Source organism: Momordica charantia, assembly GCF_013281855.1.
Source record: "Momordica charantia cultivar OHB3-1 chromosome 6 unlocalized genomic scaffold, Mcharantia_2.0 BLBB01000006.1, whole genome shotgun sequence".
NCBI classification, from domain to species: domain Eukaryota; kingdom Viridiplantae; phylum Streptophyta; class Magnoliopsida; order Cucurbitales; family Cucurbitaceae; genus Momordica; species Momordica charantia.
The window spans coordinates 22,281,749-22,303,126 of NW_028275164.1; the positions used below are offsets into that span (position 1 = coordinate 22,281,749).

Genomic DNA, 21,378 nt, shown 5'->3' on the forward strand with positions numbered 1-21,378 from the left:
TGTATGGTGAAGATCAGTTATTAATGTATAGTTTGTTTTTAAATCAGTCAGCAGTAGTTCTATTATTATTAATCACAGTTATCTCTATACCTAATAGCCTATTTGTATTGTTTTTAAATCAATTAGCTGTAGTTCTTATTAGTCATGATTGTCTTTGTACTTAATAGTTTTCGAGTTGACTAATTTGTTAATGGATTGAATTTAAGACATTTTTTTTTGAAGTACAATAACAAATGAGGTGAAAGATTTAAACTCACGAAATTTTAATTGGAGATTTATGCTTCAACCAATTGAGTTAAGTTATACTCATATTTGTTATTGTATTAAAATTTAAGACTACGAGTGTGTTTGACGTATTTTTAGTTTAAGCACTTTTTTGGCATTTCTTTTTTAATAACATTTTTCAATTGCTTAAAACTATTGGAGTATCCATTACTTCTAAGTTACTTTTTGATAATATTTCTTTAAGCAAGTTTATGTTTTAAAAGTATTTCTTTAGTACAAAAGATCACTCATTTTTTTAAAAATACTTTTAATCATTTAATGATTAAAATCAAATACAATGCTATAATAAATATATTCTAAATTAGTAATTCTTTGAAAAGTACATTTATTTAAAACAATTTTTTTCAAAATTCTTCACACTCTAAGTAAAATAATATAATGACATATGGTAGATTTTTTTAGTGGATAAAATAATTTAAAAATGATCTGTGACATTTAATCAATTTATAGGAGCCAAATTAAAATTTTGAAATTCAACCGGACCAAATTTTTTTAGCAGATCATAAAGATTAAATTAGAACTAAGCTCAATTCAAACTCATTGATTAAACCCATGATTTGACTTAGCAGTACGTTTAAATCAAATTTTATTGTTGTTATTATTTTTTTTTTTTTGCATAATGAGAAATCAAATTAAACCATGCTTCCTTATCCTTTTTTATTCCCTTAAAATAAAAACCACAGAAAATTCCAAATATGCCGATGATGAATTCATACGACATGTCGTCCTGTGCTGTAGACGAATCTAGATTCGGGGGTGCGGGATCAAGGCACTGACTCGATCCACGAATCCTCCATCTTGTTCTTGTTCTTCCTCTCAAATTCCATCGAAGTGAACTTCAGTTTCAACCATCGCACAGTAAACATGGTGAGAGAGGTTTCAGAGAGCTGCGTTGACAGCCTTTTGACGGAGATGGTTTCTACATATTGCAATCGCTTCTACGCCAATAAGCCGGAGCTCGCCGCCCGTCGCATCGAGGCAATCGGCTATCAGGTTGGCCACCAGCTCTCCGAACGGTACTCCTCCGCCGTACTTTCCCCCTTTTTCTTTCTGTTTCTGTGAATTGTCTGCGGATTCTGATTCCGATTGTTGCCTAATTGATCTATGGAACATGTTAGCTATGGAGAAATTTTTAGATTTCCCACGTTGGCATCAGCAAAAGCCTTAATGTTTAGTGAAGAGGTCCATTCTCTGATTTCTCTATCTAACATGTCTCCTAAAGTTGAGATTTCGCCAATCATACTCCCAGTTCTGTGAATCCTTTAAAGTTTAGTTACGACTGTTGGGAAGGTTTATATAATCTGGGCAATGTGACAATATAATACCTCGTTATTATGCATTGGTCTTCCCAATACATAATCCTCATACCTTCCTCAATTTCATACAGTAAGTAAACAATAAAATCTGTTATTTGGTAATTTGTGAACCCAGGAGCTTCTAGAACTACTCTGGAGGTTGTTTCCTCTGAACCAGCAAATAGATTCTTAACCATGCTTGTTAGCAACGACTTTTTTGCCAAAGACTACTTGTCTCCTTACCGAAGGATTCCTTTGTGTAAAGCTATAGTCTCAATTGACTGGGTGGCTCCCATCATCAAGGTCCCAACCATTCCACTAGACTTCCTCATAGTTATTTCAATCATAGCTGCTGACATGGCTGGAATTTGAAAAGAAAGATGGTCAAGAGAGCTCTCTTATGTTTTGTTTTTATAAAAAACAAAGAATTTTGATTAAACATCAACCCAAACAAAACTGAAATCTGTACATTGTACAGCCAAGAGGGAGGAATCCAACAAAATGCCTCAAATCTGAGTTAATGAGAAAAGTAGAAATATTACAAATTGATTTGTGGAGCGCACTCCAATTTGGGCTGTACATTGTACTTCGATCACAAAATTAACAAAAAAGTTCTGAGTTGTTTAAAAAAATTCTTGAGTTCCTTTCTTTCTAAAAGTGTCAAAGGAACGCAATGAATGCCCTAACTAAATTAGACAAATGAATTCTAGCTTTGTCCTTAAACCACAAACCATACAGCACAGCAACCAATTAAGACCTTATTCCACTGTTTCGGAAAGCACCAAGCTAACTAGCTAAGTCACAATGTTGACACATGAAATTCCACCCTTGAGAGGCAAAGCTACGGTGGAAATAAAGGTGGTTGGAAGTTTTCATGTTGTTAAAACACAGAGGGAAGATTTGATGAGAAAGAAAGGGCTCCGGTTTCCTTTTTAGGACCCTATCAGTTGTGTTTAGGCTGTTAAATGCTGTTGAATTTAGTTTTTCTGGTGCAACGGCCTTCCCAAATTAGCTTACTAATTTGAAGAAAAATATGCTGGAATCGTCTCTTTGGCTCCTTTAAGAGTCCATATTTTAGGGACCAGGGAAGCATAATGGAGGAGCGTTAAGAAACCTTCCCATTCTTCTAACTCTCTTTTAATAAGGCCTCTCAAAATCAAATACCAAGCTTTGTTGTCTTTGCATCAAATGTTTTGCACCGGCAAAATGTTAAGAGTTATCGATTACTATAAAACAATAAGGATATTCTTTAAAACAAATTGGATAAAAGATCAGAATCATGGGCACGGTCAATGAAACCTTCCCATTCAAATGTTTTGGAAGCATTTCGTAAGAGCCTTTTTTGGATTATACGGAGGGAAAGAAACTACTGCACATTCAACGATAAAGACCTTCCTTATGAGAGGCTTTTTGAATCAATTGTCTTTCTAGTCATTTCTTGGTGCAAACGTTTCTCCTTATTTCATCATTATAGTTACACTTCCCTCATCTCCAATTGGAAGTTTTTCATGTAACCCTTATGGGTATTTTATAATTTCATATCATCAATGAAATTGTTTCTTTCACTAAAAAAAGAATCATGGGCACGGACATGAGACACTAGGCAGATACAGTGACAATTATTTTCTAAACTAGTAGGACACAGCGTCATCAGGGACGTTTTTTTTTGTTTATCTTTTTCTTCTTTTTTTTTTGTTTTGTTTTGTTTCTTTTAGAACATATGTATATATATTGGTATATTCAATACTTCAAAATAGATAAAAACATGTAAATTTAACATTGAAAAATGAAGTGTGAGCCAATCATATCAAGAATTTGTTTTCGAAAAACTAAGAAAATGAAAATCTTGTATCCTAGAAAGAAAGAAAGGGGAAATATTTGAGTGGGCGCTTGTTGGATTTGCACTAGAACTTTTTGAGAATTGATTTTTGGTGAGAGAGAAAGAAAAGAAACCCATTTGGAAATCTCTATCTCTTCCCCCTAATCAAATCGGTTGGAAGGATTTATGGGTTCTCCCTCTATGTGCAATTTCTAAAAGCAAGTATCCATATTCCCTTCTCTCCCCGACAGTTCATATAAGTAGTTTCTTTCTTTCTTTTAATTTTTTTTTTCTTTTTTTTTTAAAGCCAAAAACAGGTTTGGAGACACGTTCCTATTTCTTTTAAAATTCTCAACACACTTGTTTTTTTCTTATATAGAAAAAAAGACATATTTCCTATATGTACATAAGTGCTTAGAACTATTTTGAACTTACCAAAAATTTTTTTTTTGAAAAATTCAGATACTTAATTCGACGTGTTAGACTCATGTCTAGATGTATTTGACATGGTTGCTTTGTTAAGAACATAGTATTTGTGTTGTTTAGGATGACAATTAGTCTACTTCTCTTAGACAGAATATATATATATACATATTTTTTTTATCAGAAACAAAAAAATATATTAATGGAGAAAAAGCACACACAAAGGGGAGATATCGGCAGAATGCCAAAGTGTTACAAAAAGGAATCACAATTAGCTATAATATGAACAAGATCGTTGTTACAAAAGGAACTAGAAAGAGAGAACCAAATGGAGGTAAAGCATCTACCAGAATCCCAAACTTCTTCGAGATCAGAGTAGTTCTCTTTGAAGACCCTCTTAGACAGACACAGAATAACTTATTACCATTGGTGTACCTTTTTGGTGTAATACTGTTACGTTTGTGTATCCACCATCCATGTATATCAGACTAAAAGATTTTGGGGGAAGAGTTTAGTGTTAAGATTGTTAGTTAGCTTGGGGCAGGGTACCTAGCTAGACGATGTGACTGTATGGTAGTTGAGAAGTCGTGATCAAAATAGATATATCAAATGCGAGGATTTAAGGAGGGTATGCTTTTATTAGTGGGAAAATGGAGGCCACGAGAGCAGAGAACTCATCTTCCCTAGTGATGTATAACTGTATTCTCTCTTGTGAATAAATAAAGGTGAATGCTACATATTGGTATCAGAGCAGTCCGGCACTAAGAAAAGATAGCAAATAAAATATGTAAAGGCAATTGGATGCCACAGAAGAGAGAATTGCAAGCGTACAAATTGTTGTTGTTGATTTATTATTTGTAAATATTAGCTGTAAATTAGTTGTCAATATTAATTATTATTTTATCTTTATTTCCATTTATGTTTGAGCCTATCTTCTATATAAGAAGGCCATGTATTTCTTATGATTAACATATTGGAATACAAATAATTTGATTCCATCAAAACTAAGTTGGTATCAGAGCTTAGGAAGTAAACCCTAACTCGCAAAACCCTAGCCATCATCAAAAATACCAAACCCTAATTTTAAAACCGTAGCCGTCATCTACCTCCGGCGAACTCCCCACGGCAACGCAACTGTTGCCGTCGATCCGTCGTCCTCACCGTCGATCTGCACCGGTGTCATCCGCACAGATCAAATAAACTCACATATCCTAAAGACATTTAGAAACCCTAGCCTCTGAGCAGCTGCCGCCGCCCCCTTTTCATTGCCGGAACCCTAGCCGCCGTCGTCAAAAGGCGCACCTTACTTCCGGACGACTCCTTCGGGCTCGGGTTGTTCGCTTGCTGGGTTTATTTCGTCGTGGATTCTGTATCACTGATTGCAGATTCGGAGCTTGGAGGACATTGAGATTCGTCGCACCTCCGCCCGTCGCCCGTCGCCGTCTGTGCCTATTCCGCTGCCATCTGACGTTGATTCGAGCAGTGTGCCTTCTTTCCATCGTCGTTCGCTGCTGGTCGTGGGTAGTTGCGCCACCGAAAGGGAACGACAGACCCACCTCTGCAGGTCACCAGCGTTCGTAAGGAGGAAGACCATCGGAAATTTTTCTGGTGACCGTCTGCTTTTTTTAGTTCGTGGGTTGTGGCTGTCTTACAAACCCTAGACCGGTTTGGTCGGTTCGCTCGATTCGGCTCGGCTCAGTTCGGTTCGGTTTGCATTTAGGATCTGTTTGGTCCGGTTTGGACCGGTTCACTCAGATCGGTCTGGTCCATCCGGTTTGGCCTGGTTTGGTTCATCGGTTCAGTCTATTTCTTGCCATTTTTTTTGGCTTTCTGGTTCAGTCTTTCTACTCTAATATTAGTTTTGTGGTCTGATTGTTATAGTTAATCTGTTTTTGCCACCATGGTTGAAGAAATCGTTGAAGTAACTCAAAGTTCCAACCAAAGTCTAGCGGAATATGAGAGTGACCGGGAGCAAGTTCACACTAATAGTGTTGACTCAAATCCATCTATTAAAGAGCATCTATCACAACAGCTAGAGACCAATTCGTCATTTGGTAATCTTTGTATTTCCTTGGCACAAACAGGTAATTACCCTAGAGCATTTTCTTGTTTTGACTCATCTCCGTGGATCATTGATTCTGGAGCTTTTGACCACATGACTAGTTCTTCCAAAATATTTGAATCATACTCACCTACATATTGCAATGAAAAAATTAAGGCTGCCGATGGCAGTTTCTCTTCTATTGCAGGAAAGGGAACCATTAAATTAACCGAAAATATCACTCTTCAATCGGTTCTTCATGTTCCTAAATTAGCCTGCAATCTTCTATCAGTTAGTAAACTCTCTAAAGATTCTAACTGTCTTGTTACTTTCTATGCATCTCACTGTGTTTTTCAGGATCGGTCCTCGGGGAAGACGTTTGGATGTGCTAGGATGCTGGATGACCTCTACTACTTTGATGAACCTTCTGGTAGTAATAAAATAACTCAGTGCTTTAGTAGTAACAGTTTTCTCTCTGTTAAAGAAAAAATTATGCTATGGCATTTTAGGCTAGGACATCCTAGTTTCTTCTATCTCAAATATCTATTCCCAGATTTGTTTAAAGGAGTTAATTGTTCTCAATTTCATTGTGAAAACTGCATCTTTGCAAAACATCATTGATCCACATATTTGCCAAACCTTACAAGTCCTCCAAACCATTTTACTTAATTCATAGCGATGTTTGGGGTCCTTCTAAAGTTCTAACTCATATTGGTAGATGGTGGTTTGTAACTTTTATTGATGATCATACTCGCTTGTCTTGGGTCTATTTATTGAAAAACAAATCTGATGTGAAAGATATTTTCAAATGTTTTTAAAATATGATTGAAACCCAATTTCAAACCAAAATTAGTATCTTGCATTCTGACAATGGAACTGAATATTTCAATGAACATTTGAGTGAGTTTTTGAAAAATAAAGGTATTGCTCATCACTCCACTTGTCGAGATACTCCTCAACAAAATGGTATTGCTGAACGAAAAAATAGGCATTTACTGGAGGTTGCTCGGGCCATAATGTTTTCTATGAATGTCCCTAAGTACTTATGGGGGGAAGCTATTCTTACGGCTACCTACCTAATAAATCGAATGCCTACGAAAGTTTTGAATTTACAACTCCTCTTGATGCTTTGAAAGAATATTTTCCAACAACTCGTTTGAACTCTAATTTACCTCTCAAAGTTTTTGGGTGTACCACTTATGTGCATATTCCTAGTCCTTTTCGGTCGAAATTAGATCATAGAGCTATTAAATGCATTTTCTTGGGCTATGATTCTACGAAAAAAGGGTATAAATGTTTTGATCCTCAAACAAAAAAACTACATGTGAGTATGGATGTATCATTTTTGGAAAATCAACCGTTTTTTACCCAAAATTATCTTCGGGGGGAGAAACTAAATTTAGAGGATGATAAGTTTTGGGATATACCTGTTCCTCTTCCTAATGTTTTAAGTCCCAACTTTACTAGTCCTAGTCCGATCTTTACGAGTCCTTCAATGCCAAGTGTAGAAAATTCTGATTCAGGGGGAGAATTACTACGAAATGATCACATTGGTCCAAATCCTGAGTTTAAGTTTTATATTAGAAGAAGACTCAATCAAACGAATGAGGACCAGATAGCTGACTCGTCACAGACCCAATCTGAAACTTCGAGGGATAATTCTGAAACTCCAGGTAATCAATCTCCGAGCTCCATTCTTGTCACTCCAAATATTGAAAATATCCACCTGTTGTTTATGATCTTGATGTTCCTATAGCCTTAAGAAAAGGAACTCGAACTTGCACCAAATATCCCATTGCAAACTATATCTCCTATGAAAAATTATCAAGTAGTCATAAAGCCTTTACGTCTAGGATAACTAACTTGTTTATTCCAAGAAACATACAAGAAGCCCTAAATGATCCAAATTGGAAACTAGCTGTTATGGAGGAGATGAATGCTCTAAGACATAATTGTACATGGGAGATTGTAGATTTACCAAGAGATAAGAAAACTGTGGGGTGTAAATGGGTTTTTACAATCAAGTGTAATGCTGATGGTAGTGTTGAAAGGTATAAAGCTAGACTAGTTGCTAAGGGATTTACTCAAACCTATGGGATTGATTATCAGGAAACTTTTGCTCCTGTTGCTAAAATCAACTCCATTAGGATACTTTTATCTCTAGCTGCAAATTTAGATTGGATTGGCCTCTTCATCAACTCGATGTAAGAAATGCTTTTCTGAATGGAGATCTTGAAGAAGAAGTATTTATGAGTTTACCACCAGGTTTTGAAGCTAATCTTGGAAAGGATAAAGTATGTCGGTTAAAGAAATCTCTGTATGGACTCAAACAATCTCTGAGAGCATGGTTTGAACGATTTGGTAAAGTAGTCATGAGTTATGGATTCCTTCAGAGTCAAGCTGATCATACCATCTTTTACAAACGTTCTGAAAGCAATAAAACTGCAATTTTGATTGTCTATGTAGATGACATTGTGCTTACAGGTGATGATGAAGTAGAACTGGCTACTTTAAAGAAAAGACTCGCAAGCGAATTTCAAATCAAGGACCTAGGAACGTTAAAGTACTTCCTAGGAATGGAGTTTGCAAGATCTAAGAAAGGTATCTTTGTTAACCAAAGAAAATATATTCTTGATTTACTTAGAGAAACAGGTTTGCTTGGATGCAAGGTAGCTGAGACCCCTATTGAACCTAATTTGAAACTGGAAGCTGCAAGAGAAGAAGAAGTAAAGGATAAGGAACGATATCAAAGTCTTGTGGGAAGACTCATCTACTTGTCTCACACACGTCCAGATATTATCTTTGCAGTAAGCATGGTAAGTCAATTTATGCACTCACCAGGATCAGTTCACTTTGAAGCTACCTATAGAATTTTAAGATATCTGAAAGGAACTCCAGGAAAAGGTATATTGTTCAAAAAACACAACCATTTGCAGGTTGAAGTTTATACCGATGCTGATTGGGCAGGAAGTATGACAAATAGAAGATCTACTTCTAGTTATTGTTCATTTGTTGGAGGTAACTTAGTAACTTGGCGAAGTAAGAAACAAAATGTAGTGGCTAGAAGCAGTGCTGAAGCAGAATTTAGGGCCCTGGCCCATGGTATTTGTGAAGGGATGTGGATAAAAAGGTTACTTGAAGAATTGAGAGTATTTCAGAAAGCACCCATAAAAGTTTATTGCGACAACAAGGCTGCCATCTCCATAGCCGACAATCCAGTTCAACATGATAGGACTAAGCATATTGAAATTGACAAACATTTCATAAAAGAAAAAGTTGATACCGGCGTGATATGTATCCCTTACCTCCCAACAATGGAGCAGACTGTCGATGTGTTGACAAAAGGACTACCGAAAGTACAATTTGACAAGATGGTTGACAAGCTGGCAATGGAAGATATCTTTCAACCAGCTTGAGGGGGAGTGTTGGTTTATTATTTGTAAATGTTAGCTGTAAATTAGTTGTCAATATTAATTATTATTTTATCTTTATTTCCATTTATGTTTGAGCCTATCTTCTATATAAGAAGGCCATGTATTTCTTATGATTAATATATTGGAATACAAATAATTTGATTCCATCAAAACTAAGTGTTGTGGAGAATATGTTTGGGCTATTGAAAAAAGTGATGCACAAAGTGTTGTGAACAAGATCTTTGGGGAAGAGCAGAGAAGCTGTAGTAAAGAAATTATAAGCGATGTGGAAATCTGGTGGGACCACATTGGCAGTGGACAAACAAAACAAATAAGAATTGGAGTAAAGCACTGATGGAGACATTACCAAAATGCCAACTGATACAATTATGGAGGAAAGTGCAGGTAGTGGGGAATCTAGCAAACTCAATGGATTAACACTAGTATTTGATTGGCAATTGAGACATATGTTTGTCCTTTCAACTAACATAAGATTACATGAACAAGTTATGCTTTACGTAATCTTACCAATGATAGGTTTTTTAATAAGGTTTGGTCTATTTAAGTTTAGTGCTTTTGTTGTGGCATTGTTGTGTAGAGCTTTTTGTAATTTTTAAGAGGACTTATCATTTTAGATTGAAGCATGTTTTTTCATGGTTGTTTGGCTTCTTTTGTTGGGTGGTGGTTTTTTTTAATGCCATTTTGTATCCTCCTCATTCTTCTCAACGAAAGCTTGATTTTTCACTAAGAAAAAAGACAAAAACAGAATTATACCAAGGATACATTTTCTCAGAAGGCATGCTAAGTTGCTAACCATTAGGTTCATGTTAAAAATCAGGAACAAAACGTGAAAAAATCATGTAAAATACATACAACAGCATAAGCAAAAAAGTTAAGCATTAGACAAAACAAACATGCAATCCTACAAGCTGTGTGGAACCACTTACCTTAGTCCTTTTATGCAATTGAATTTCTATTTGAAGTCTCTCAAATAATAATTACAATGTGATTTAGAATTCATTTAAATATCCTATTGAAATTACTAACGCATTTATATCATGTTTGTTCCTGAAACTGCTTTTACTGGCAAAATAGTTATATGCTCCTGGTTTATTTATTTTCAACAATTCAATTAAATGATTCAAATCTGAAATCATGTTTCTGGTATCCTATCGACCCTTGGAAAATCAATTTTTAAAATTGAACCATTTTCACAAATACAAAAAAATTTCCTAGTTAAAATTTGCCGGTTCTAAGGGTCACTTTTCGGTGGTCTTTTGCCTTTGGAAACATAATTTTTTATTTACAAAATATGGCTTTAAAATAGTTTGTAAAAATTCAATTTGTAAGTCCAACAATTGGATTTTCATGATAAAATGTTTCCAACCGGAAAACCACGTTTTAAAAACTTTTTGGGATAAAAAAAATAGGGTAGGAGCCATGGATCTTAAAGGTTTCTAGACTCTAAATCTTTGCTGTGAATCAAGCATAGAAGCCTTGAGCAAATTGACTATACTTAGATCTAGCCTTTGGAAATAATTTACTTACCATACTGAAATTAGCTTCCATCTTTCCTTGGCCATTTATTCATGCTAGTTGATGATTAAATACTGGAATTTTAACATTAAGCTTTGCTCTCACTAGGTATACGATGGAGCGGCCTCGGTTCACTGATCATCTCGAGGCGATCAAATTTATCTGCAAGGACTTCTGGTCTGAGCTCTTCAAAAAGCAGATAGACAACTTGAAAACAAACCATAGAGTAAGATCATGAGCCAATCCTAGGAGTAGAAACAGAGCCATATCTTTATCCTACATGAGCCTGGCCCAAATTTAGAGTATCGTTTTGACCATTTGCAGGGTACCTTTGTACTGCAAGATAATCGATTTCGCTGGCTTACACGCATGTCGGTAGATCCTTCTCAAAGTGAATCACAGGATACTTCTGCGGACGGTGAAAGCAAGGCAGCTCAGGCAACAAGCATGCATCTATATTTCCCATGCGGAATCATAAGGGGTGCTCTCTCAAATTTGGGAATTCCTTGTGCAGTTTCTGCTGATATTTCAAATCTTCCTGCTTGTAAGTGAAACAAACTCTTCAATCATGACTCCTGTACTTTCTTTCTTCTGGGCTGAGAATGACTTGTGTTATCAAACAGGTTCATTTGTTGTTCGTATAAAGGCTTGAGGAGAAGTGTATCAAAAAGTAGATTTCATCTCTGGGATATGAAGATTACTATGAAGATTATTTTTCAGAATTTAGAGATCGTAGAGATATGGTCAAGTTTCTTTATTGTTAAATTGAAAATGGTATCTTATACTCTTTGGGAGGAGGTGGCCATCTGTTTAGGAGGTTAAAATCCTACGAGTTTTTAGACAACTAGATGTTGTAGAGTCAGGAGGAACGGGAGATCCAAAGAGTAGTCACGACATTAGTATCAAAACTATCAAGTGGAAAGTCAAAGGTGACTTGTTGATAATCATGGACAAATTACCCCTTAGTGAGCTCTGGACTTGTTTGGCTTTGGGTTCATCTTATGACTCAATTTGATAAGGCTATATGATCATATGACATAAAGAGGACTCATGACATTATTTAGATTTGCCATTTTTTGTGGCTGATTCTGAGATAATTACGTGGCAATCTGTAATTGGTCCAAATTTACTCCTTTGCAAATGTCTACTTCCGAAATTTATGTGCAAGCATACCTATGGATGAAGCCTGAACGTATGCATTTTGATAAGACTGTGTAATCCAAATGTATGACACTTAGTCATGATGTTGAATTCCTTCCTCAGATCTAAATAATTTTGATCTACATTTTGACTTTGAAGTAGAAATGGAAAAAAACAAAAAAAAAAAAGTGGGGCTGGAACTTCGTGGGCGCCTCAATTGTAGGGTGCTCAAAAAATCCGATACTCAAAAACTTGAAAGGATTGGGTTGGGTTAAAAAATTTAAGACCGACCTGTTCTGTTCGGTTCGGTTCTCGATTTTAAGAACAAAATTTTCGATTCAACTCGAACCGAACCAGTGTATATATATATATATTAGGTTCTGTGTTTACGATTTCTTATGCTCTCTTTTGCCGCCTCTTTAGCCTCCACCTACAAGTTCTCAATCTCACCTCTCAAATCTGATCTCACCTCCAGGTTCTAATCACTCTTGTGTCTCTCTCAAATTTCGATCTCACCTCTCGGTCTCTCCCAATCTTATCTATCAATCTTGATCTCACCATCTCACACTCTTACGATTTATTTACACCGTTTGCCATTCCTGTTCGTTTCTCATTGCTGCTGTGTTTTATTGCTTAGTATTTCATTTAGTAGCTGATCGAAATTAGATTGTAAATTTATGAGAATTTATAAACACAAAAAACAGACCCAAAAAAAAAAGAGAAGCAACCCGATGATCCAACCCAACCCAATAAATTTGGAACTATCGAGTCACTGAGCAACCAACCCGAAAGTTTAGGTTGGTCCAAAAAGCCCCTTGAACCCGATCCAACCCAACCTGTGTACACCCCTACTAGATTGGGGAATTTAAGCATATAAAAACAATCCGTTTATATTAAATGTGATGTGACTAAACAATATTATTATGCAATGACACTGTTGAATATGAATCTATTTAAACTTTATAAAAATATTGTGAACGAAGTCACCCATTTTTCCTTTTATAAAATATGTTACATCATATTTCTAATGAAAGCTACTAAACTAGAGTATTTCTTAGGGGCAAAAATGTATGATTTTGGAATCTAAAAACCAATAGAATTATCATCCAAAGTTCAAAGAGCAAAATGGTGATTTTTCCTTTATATGCTCATTACATTTGAATTTTAGCTACTACAATCAAATCTTCAAATCCTAATTGCTCTTTCAAAATGAGATTTTGATGGGATTAGTTACCAAATAAATTATGTCTACTGCATTAATTTTTTTTAATTAATCAATTAATTATTTAATATTATTATTATTTTTAGTTCAAGTTCAATATGAGGTGGGGATAAATGCCTTATTTTGAATCTACTTTGAATTAAAATTATAAAAATAAATCACTGTTTCAACAAATTTTGAAATAAATATTGTATGTTAGAAATTCATCATCCTGACCTAAGAAGTAGAGATATTTACATATATAATTTCAAAAAGTATCTATAAAACTATATCACTCATAAGAACATTAAGGGGTAAACCAGTTAGTTTAAATTTTGTTTAAAAATGACACACGTTTTATTGTCGATTCGATTCGGTTCGATCTGATTAGAGTATTATTTTGTCGATTTATCTTTCTTTTTAATCCTTCCTAGAGGTAGTAGCATAGCAAGCGCCAAAATTATAATTGTTGAAGAATACTAAATCACTATTACTGTTTACTAAAACCAAATAGTAAATACAAGTTTTTTCCACAAACTAACAATTACGAAAAAAATAGTTATTGTAAGGTTAATAATAATACACTGTTAAAGTTCAATGAGTCTACAAATAATTCAACAAACAGACCAAAAAGAAAGATCTTAACCAACCATCGTACGTTTTCGGCCTCTCTGACGAACTGTATGTGCATCAATGTGAAAACAAGAAAAGTAAACTAATGAATCATAGCAATGAAATTGATATGAAAGTAAAAAAGTGAATGATAAAAGTCGGGGTTTGCTACCTTGAGCTAATTTGTTTGAGGTCGATGACCATTGTTTCGACGTCTTTCGGTATGAAGCAAGAATCAGCTCCATCTATACAATATGTACAACCATCAAAGTACATTGATTTGAATTTCATTTCAACCCAATTTGTCAATAACAAGTAGTTATAGATTACAATGCCAAAATTACTCTACTTTGACACTTGTTATAGGCATGTATTGAACACTTGTTAAGAATAAAAAATAGACATAGTGATATGGGACATAATAACAAAATTTCGAGAAAAAAATATAACAAACTTATTTTTTTAAGTATAAAAATGCATAAAACTTATGGACTTTGAATTTCCTTATGGTATAAAAATGAAATATATTTTAAGAAACGTGTTTGTGTCCTAGATCTTTAGAAAATTACATATTATTGTGCCTGTTTCGTGTCATATCTGTGTCTCGTGTCAGTATCTAAACTTCTTAGCGAGGGAATCCCCATTCTAGAATTATGATAGGACTCCTACCCTAACTTGTATATTTTAATAATTAGACCGAGATTAGCAAACATTCAACTGATATAAGGGTAATTCAGGAAAGTTATGAATAAGAGAAAATGAAGAATTATATAGAGAATAGTTAGAATATGTGGGCAAGGGGCATGAGATAGCAGTAAAGTTGCAAATCTCAATTTCTTTTTTAAGAAAAGACTGAACTGTCATTGATGACAAGGAAATGAAACAAAAAGGCGTATAAATAAACCGCCCAACAAAAGGGAGGCAAACTAAAAGGGGGCTCCAATCGATCAAACCTAACAAAGAAAAACAAAAGGCTTTGGACACCAAGCCCAAAAGGGAGACATGAAAAAGAACCAGAGCTCAAACATCCTCTTCAAGATCTCTCTAACTCATCTAAAAATCCAAGGACGAATCTCAATTTCTAGTTAAATCTTTTCGAGTAGTTTCTAGGATTGGCAATATATAGAGAGAATAGTTGGAGGAATGGGCAAGGGGGCATGAGATAATGATAAAGTTGCATGCAAGATGGGCCAAAATACATTTAACAGAAACTGGGAAGTTTATTAACTTCTTCAGTTATTCAGCTGATCTTAGCTTGCAGGAGAGAAGCTAAGGGGTCTCAAGTTTCGGCTACACGTACATCTATTCGGGTACTTTCCTTCAATTCAGTAGAATATAACTCTTATTTTTTCATTTTATTTTTGGGAGAAAAAACCGAACTTTAATCAAGTAGAATGAAACAAAGCAAAAGAGCATAAAAAAGAGCCAAACTAAAACAACGAGAGGCAAATTAAGAAAAGAAACATCGCACTGCTGTCCAAGTGCATTTGGCGCTTTATTACAGAGGCAAATCAGCTTTGGAGGAAATACATTTTGGCAAAGTATGGTGGGACCCCTCAGCAATCTGGCCCCCAAACCGATTCAGCTTATACAAAGGCCCTTGGTGTGCTATCCTTCAGCAAACACACATTATTAAGGCAAATGCCTACTGCCATATTGGAGAAAACAGCCAACTAAGCTTCTGGAATGATAATTGGTTAAATTCAGAAATTTTGACCGCCCGCTTCTGCAGACTCTACGCTATCACCATGAACAAAGACGCCAAAATCATGGATCTTTGGTCCACGACCACAGCATCTTGGAATTACAACTTTCGCCGACCATAGAGATGAAGAGTTAGAGGATTGGCTGCAACTTACACAAGTTCTAAACAGCTTTGTCCCTCCCCAATCGACGATGAATGGATATGGAGACAGGATCATACAAAACTATACAGAACAAAGTCTGTCTTCTCTCTGTAGACCTCCACTAAGAATAGCCAGCCTCCTCGCCTCTATCAGAGCATCTGGCATGGGAAATATCCTAAGAAAATCGAGATTTTCTGCTGGGAGCTAAGTCATTGCACGATCAACACACATGACAGGGTCCAAAGACGGCTACCACACATGGCCCTCTCCCCAAACTGCTGCCATCTTTGCTATATGGCATCTGAAACTCAAGGTCACCTCTTTATCACGTGTGCCTACGCATCCAGATTTTGGGAGAAGATTCTAACAGCTTTTGGGTGGCAAACTGCATTACACAATGACCCAAAGATCTTCCTAAACTTTCTCATGACTGGTCACTCTTTCAAAAAAGTGAGCGCAATCCTTTGGGCCCAAATCATTAGAGCTTACCTATGGAGGTTGTGGATGGAAAGGAACAATAGGATTTTTAACAACTCCTCTCTACCTTTTGAAATCTTTTTTGATAAAGTTATTGTACTCGCCCTACAATGGTGTAAATATTTCTACTCCCCTTTCATTAGTTACAACTTAAATGGCCTTATAGGAAATTGGAAGGCGTTTTTGTAACTTACCTTTATGGCCTTTTGTATATTTCATATCATCAATGAAATACAAGTTTCTTACTTAAAGAATAAATAAATAAATAAAACAACAAGCTTCAATCAAACAAAATTAAATATAATGAATAATTACAAAAGGCTTTGGATACCGAGGCACAAAGGGAAACCTGAAACCGAACAAGATCTAGTGTTTTCGAGGCGCACCCGAGCGCTGGCCTCAGGCGAGAGGCGAGGCGTTTTCGCCCAGGTGCCCAGGCGAGCGCCTTCAATCGGGCGCTCGCCTTTGGGCGCCTTGGTGCGCCTGTCGCTTGAGGCAAGGCGATCGCCTCCTTCGAGGGGGCGATCTGCCTTATTTATTTTTAAATTTTTTTTTAATTTTTTATGTGTTGTTTTTGTAAAACACCCTCCCCTTCGCGACCCAAACCCTATCACTGCCTCCCCTCCCTCTCGACATTCACCTTCACGGGCTTCAAGCCTTCACCACCATCAATCTCCGCTGTTGCTTGTCTTTATTTGGAACTAAACTTATAGAATTTGGTTGTTTTATGTATCTTGTTGACATTTACTATTTTGATATTAATTTTTTTAAGGTAATTTATGCAATATATATATAATTTTTACTTATTTATTAAGGTGCGCCTCGCTTCAATTGGGTGTCGCCTTTGTATCGCCTCTCGCCTCAAGGCGATCAAAGGGCATGTCGCCTTGCGGTGCGCCTTACGCCTCGAAAACACTGACACGATCATAAACATCCTCCCAAGATCTCTCTACCCCTCTAAAAATCATGTTATTTCTCTCGATCCACAGATCCCATAGAACAGCTAAAGATACCCATCTGCCTGCCATAAGAATTGGCCCCAATCCCTAAACGGAGTGTGATGAAGAACTCTCATTTCTTCCTACAATCACTAATTCTATCAATACAAACAGGTGCATAGCAAACTACAATGCCAGACACAATATTTTTGTTTATAGAAAAATAATGTCTTATTGAAGAACATAAGAAAGAATTTTTTATAGCAAAGCAAATGCAAGGGGAACAACTTACCAAATTCCCACATGAAGAATGCATTGAAAGCAGCGCTCGTTCCAAGACATATAGATCAACTGCTTTATCTTCTGGAATCGTTGAAGTAAAGCTCAGACCAAAATCAATAAGGACCTGAGAAAAGACAATTGCCCTTATGACAGAGATCATATTATTAAAAATCTAGCAAGATAGATTAAAATGTCTCTCTTTGTAAACTATAATAAAGATGCCACTCACGAGTTCATTGGTACCACTCCTGATCAACATGTTAGATGTGGTCAAGTCACCATGAGCTAAACCACCATCATGCAACTTTCCAATTGCAACACCAATCTGCATTGCAATGTCATTCAACTGTTTTGCACCATCACCACTTGATCCGATTTCAAGCAATATATCTTTCACAGCACGGCCTTCCACATACTCAAATGTCAGGGTATGTAGCGTCGGGTCAACAGCATACAGCACTGGAGTGGAAACTCCAAGTCGCCTAGCTTTTGTCATGCACCTTGCTTCCTAACATGAAGTTTCAGTCAAACATATGAAAGAAAATCTTTTAGCTAGTTACTTCTTTAACTATAAAACGTGTCTCTTAAGAAGGAAAACAAACTGCATTCAATCGCTTGAGTGTGAGTTTGGAATCCAGTGATGGATGTCTATATTTCTTTGAGAAGCGTTCCTTAATGATCGATCTCCTTCCAACAAAAGTAGACTCAAACACTCTCTGCAAGATAAGAACAAACGATGAAAAAGAATATCTTAAGACCACTAAGATACCATCACAATATCTCACTAAAATTCTTAGAATTAGTTTGACATGACTTTCGGAATGATGGAAAATATTTTCAAATTCTTCACGGCGTTTGGTTATAAAGTTAAAAAGTAGTTTTGAAAACTATAATAATCTTAATTAGTGTTTCTTTCAAGATTGTTTATATAATAAGCACTAATCTCTCAAAAATCATCCCAAACTCACTCTTGAAGAACTTAAACCATATATTCCATTTTCCATAGTTCTCCATTTTCCAAAGAACAACCCAGATTAATGGACAACTGGAAGTTTCGACTCACAGCTTCAGCTCCTTGCTTGATTAAAATCAGTGAGCCATCATTACTATCTGTCTTTATCTCCATAATTATAGTAGGCAGCAGCAGGAACTGTTGAATAGCAAAACGGAAGTTCCTGGAATAAATTTCAAGTTATTAATCTATAACAAAACCAAGGAAGATATGCAACATAGTCTTTAATATGAATCCCATATTCTATAATTCATTTAATCTCAGCATCTGAAATTTGCACAAGAAATTAATTACCCTGTAATATGAATCCCATATTGTTAAAATCAAAGAAGTATAAAAAAATATGAACAAAATATCATTAATGTGACAATCATATGAATAACCAGGGTATTAAATATCCATCGACATGTCGACATTTTATTGTATCCATGGGTTAGACATCAACCTGAGGGATAAATTGACATTTCAGTCTTAAATTTGAATTAAAAAAATAAGCAAAACAACAAGACTGCCATATACACAGGGTAGGAAAGAATCCCATGAACAAAATGGTGATATGTTAGACAAAACTCACTCAAAAATTCCATAAATCCACAAGATACATAAAACTTTCAAGCAAAAAATTTGGTGCCCATGCCTCAGTTTGAATCTTACCTAATAACTATGCCACAAGTAACACCTCAAGCATTTAAAATTGAAATGAACCCGAACTAAAAAAGAAAAAATAAAAAAGATATAGCAGTTGACAAAAATAACTGAAATGAAAACCCACTCTTGGAAGTATCAAAGAAAGAAAGATAGGTTATATAACCTGATTACAGATACAAAGAGTAATGCTGATCTTCACACCATATAGGAAAACCAAAAACACATAGCAGCACAGAATCAAAGAGGGGTTTTTTTACCAAGTCCTTCATCCTCTACATCCAAAGTGACACTACCTAACTAAGTTTAACATCATGCTACCAGCCCACTAGCTTCAAATTCCAAGCAACGTCGCTGTGAACAAGCCAATAATTCCAGTAGTAACTTTTTTGGCAACTCTAGCTTCAAATTCCAAGTAACGTCAGCTATGAAAGCTTGGCTTTCACAAATCAATTATCCCCGTGGTAACTCTTTTGACACGTCTAGCTTCAACATCAAGCGACCTCGCTCGCATAAATGAACCTTATGAACTTTAAGTTTTGTCAAAAAGGCACAATCTTTTCATCAATATGTATCAAGGTAGTAGCCCTCTTCTCTTAAAAATATTACTCTAACTACAGTCATGTCCTGCACTGAAGCGCAGCAGAAGCCCATACAACTATCATTTACATATCATAAAAGTCATATCTTATTATTGTCATCTGACAACGAGAATTAGTGATCTCCATACGAACTCAGTTATAGTACACAAACAGTAAGGAACCAGAAAGGTAGTCACTGAACAACCCAAACAAGGTATTTACCCTCAATGTAAAAGTACAATAACTATAGTAGTTTTTGTACCATCAACCAGAAATATAAAATTACAGCAAATTTTCTGTGAAATGACTTGAGAAAAAGATGAAAGTTGCATTTACAGCCACCCAAAACTGCAAAAAAGCAAGCAAATTTTGAAAGAATGATCCCAATAATTAGAATAAGGAAAAACATTTTTGAGATATTGTACAATTACATTATATTTTTGAGATCTTGTACAGGAACAATATTTTGCAATACCAAAATCAAACAAGAAAACTCAAGCTACGAAGATGAAAAGACTTAGAAGAACAAAATTAAAGAGAAGAAAGGAGAAGAAGAGCTGACTTACCGAAGAAGAACTAAAACAATTTTCTGCAGTAAGAACGCACTTGAAGAGTTCGCAGGAGTTCGCTGCCGTTGCTTCACCGGAGTGCACCGCCGTTGACTACCCGTTCCGTTTCGCCGTTGTTCGCAACTGAAAGATTTCGCAATTGTCGCCGGACGTTCCCGGTGTTGGTCGGCTGGGAGTTCGCCGGCGTCGCCTCAGTCGCCGGAAGAGAAGGGAAGCGTGATGGAGAGAGTGGCGTGGGATTTTGGCAGAGTTAAGAGAAAAGTTAGGTTTTTTAAAGGGCAATAATGTCTTTTCACCTCCCCAAAATCCAACAATGTAGGAAAATTTGACCTGATAGAACTAAAAAATTATACGATCGGTCCGGTTTTTAGAAAAATTTGGTTTTTATGAATTCCAATATTTTCAGATACGTCTAAATTTCATGAAAAATGTCCATGCGATGAAATGTGAATATAGATGGATATTTTTAAAATGATTAAAAAAAATTTATTTAAAATTATTTAAATTAACAGATAAACATTTCATACTTTCTAAATAAGTTAAAAATTAATAATATTAATATTATGCTTATATTAATGATATTTTGTTGTATTATTTAATCAATTTTTTGTGATATTATAGGAATGTAAATTTTCACATCAAGTTAATGTTAAAGTCATGCACACCATGGATATGTCAATGGAATTTTTAACATGTCAACGGAAATTTTCATATCCTGATAATTAGTAGTAAATTTGTAAATTTACTTAATGTGTTCAGTAATATATTTAAAAGCTAGGGTGAGTTACTAACTAAATATTTTATTTAGTTCAATTGTACTAAAAATATTTAATTCAGTCTAAAATATTATTAATTAATTTATCATGTGTTACAAATTTTATAGAATTAATATTTTATAATTTATAATATATTATATTTCACCAATTTTAATTTTAACAAAAAATGAAATGAATTTATAATATGAAAGAGCATATTTACCACAATTTTTATTTTTTTTAAATATAATTTATAATATATTATACATTTTAAAGTTTCAAATTCTTGTTTTCTAAATTTCTACTATTTAGATTACATAATACAAAAAAAATTTTAAAAACAAATATGCTAAACAGGCATTCAGTGTGAATCACTAAAAACCAAAACCAAAATCAGGATTGCATGTTTCCAAATTTATTATAATCTGGTTTGAAATTTCTTCTTCTCTCTCCTTTCTTCTCTCTCAAGGAATCAAAACCCAGATTTAGAATTCATGAAATTTCCAA

The 21,378-nt window shown here is 35.3% G+C and overlaps 2 protein-coding genes across 4 annotated transcripts; one reads left to right on the plus strand and one right to left on the minus strand.

Moving 5' to 3' along the window:
• The first annotated feature begins 973 nt into the window (after positions 1–973).
• LOC111021834 (Transport protein particle (TRAPP) component) lies at positions 974–12,066 on the plus strand. Its single transcript, XM_022298919.2, has 4 exons — positions 974–1,301; positions 10,921–11,038; positions 11,137–11,356; positions 11,436–12,066. The coding sequence occupies exons 1-4, from the start codon at positions 1,150–1,152 to the stop codon at positions 11,462–11,464; spliced, it is 519 nt and encodes a 172-aa protein (XP_022154611.1). The 5' UTR covers positions 974–1,149; the 3' UTR covers positions 11,465–12,066.
• Positions 12,067–13,619: 1,553 nt separating this feature from the next.
• Positions 13,620–20,365, minus strand: LOC111021824 (Protein kinase superfamily protein). 3 transcript variants are annotated; one of them, XM_022298909.2, is made up of 7 exons: positions 20,114–20,365; positions 18,373–18,459; positions 17,912–18,025; positions 17,539–17,817; positions 17,320–17,433; positions 13,938–14,010; positions 13,620–13,832 (listed from the first exon to the last, which is right to left on the minus strand). In XM_022298909.2, exons 2-7 carry the CDS (start codon positions 18,433–18,435, stop codon positions 13,795–13,797), a joined length of 681 nt encoding a protein of 226 aa, XP_022154601.1. In that variant the 5' UTR covers positions 18,436–18,459; positions 20,114–20,365; the 3' UTR covers positions 13,620–13,794. The 3 variants fall into 3 exon arrangements, with proteins under 3 accessions (XP_022154601.1, XP_022154600.1, XP_087982035.1); XM_022298908.2 differs by having other exon boundaries at positions 18,373–18,484; XM_088125909.1 differs by lacking the exon at positions 20,114–20,365 and having other exon boundaries at positions 18,278–18,410.
• Between the last annotated feature and the right edge of the window lie 1,013 nt (positions 20,366–21,378).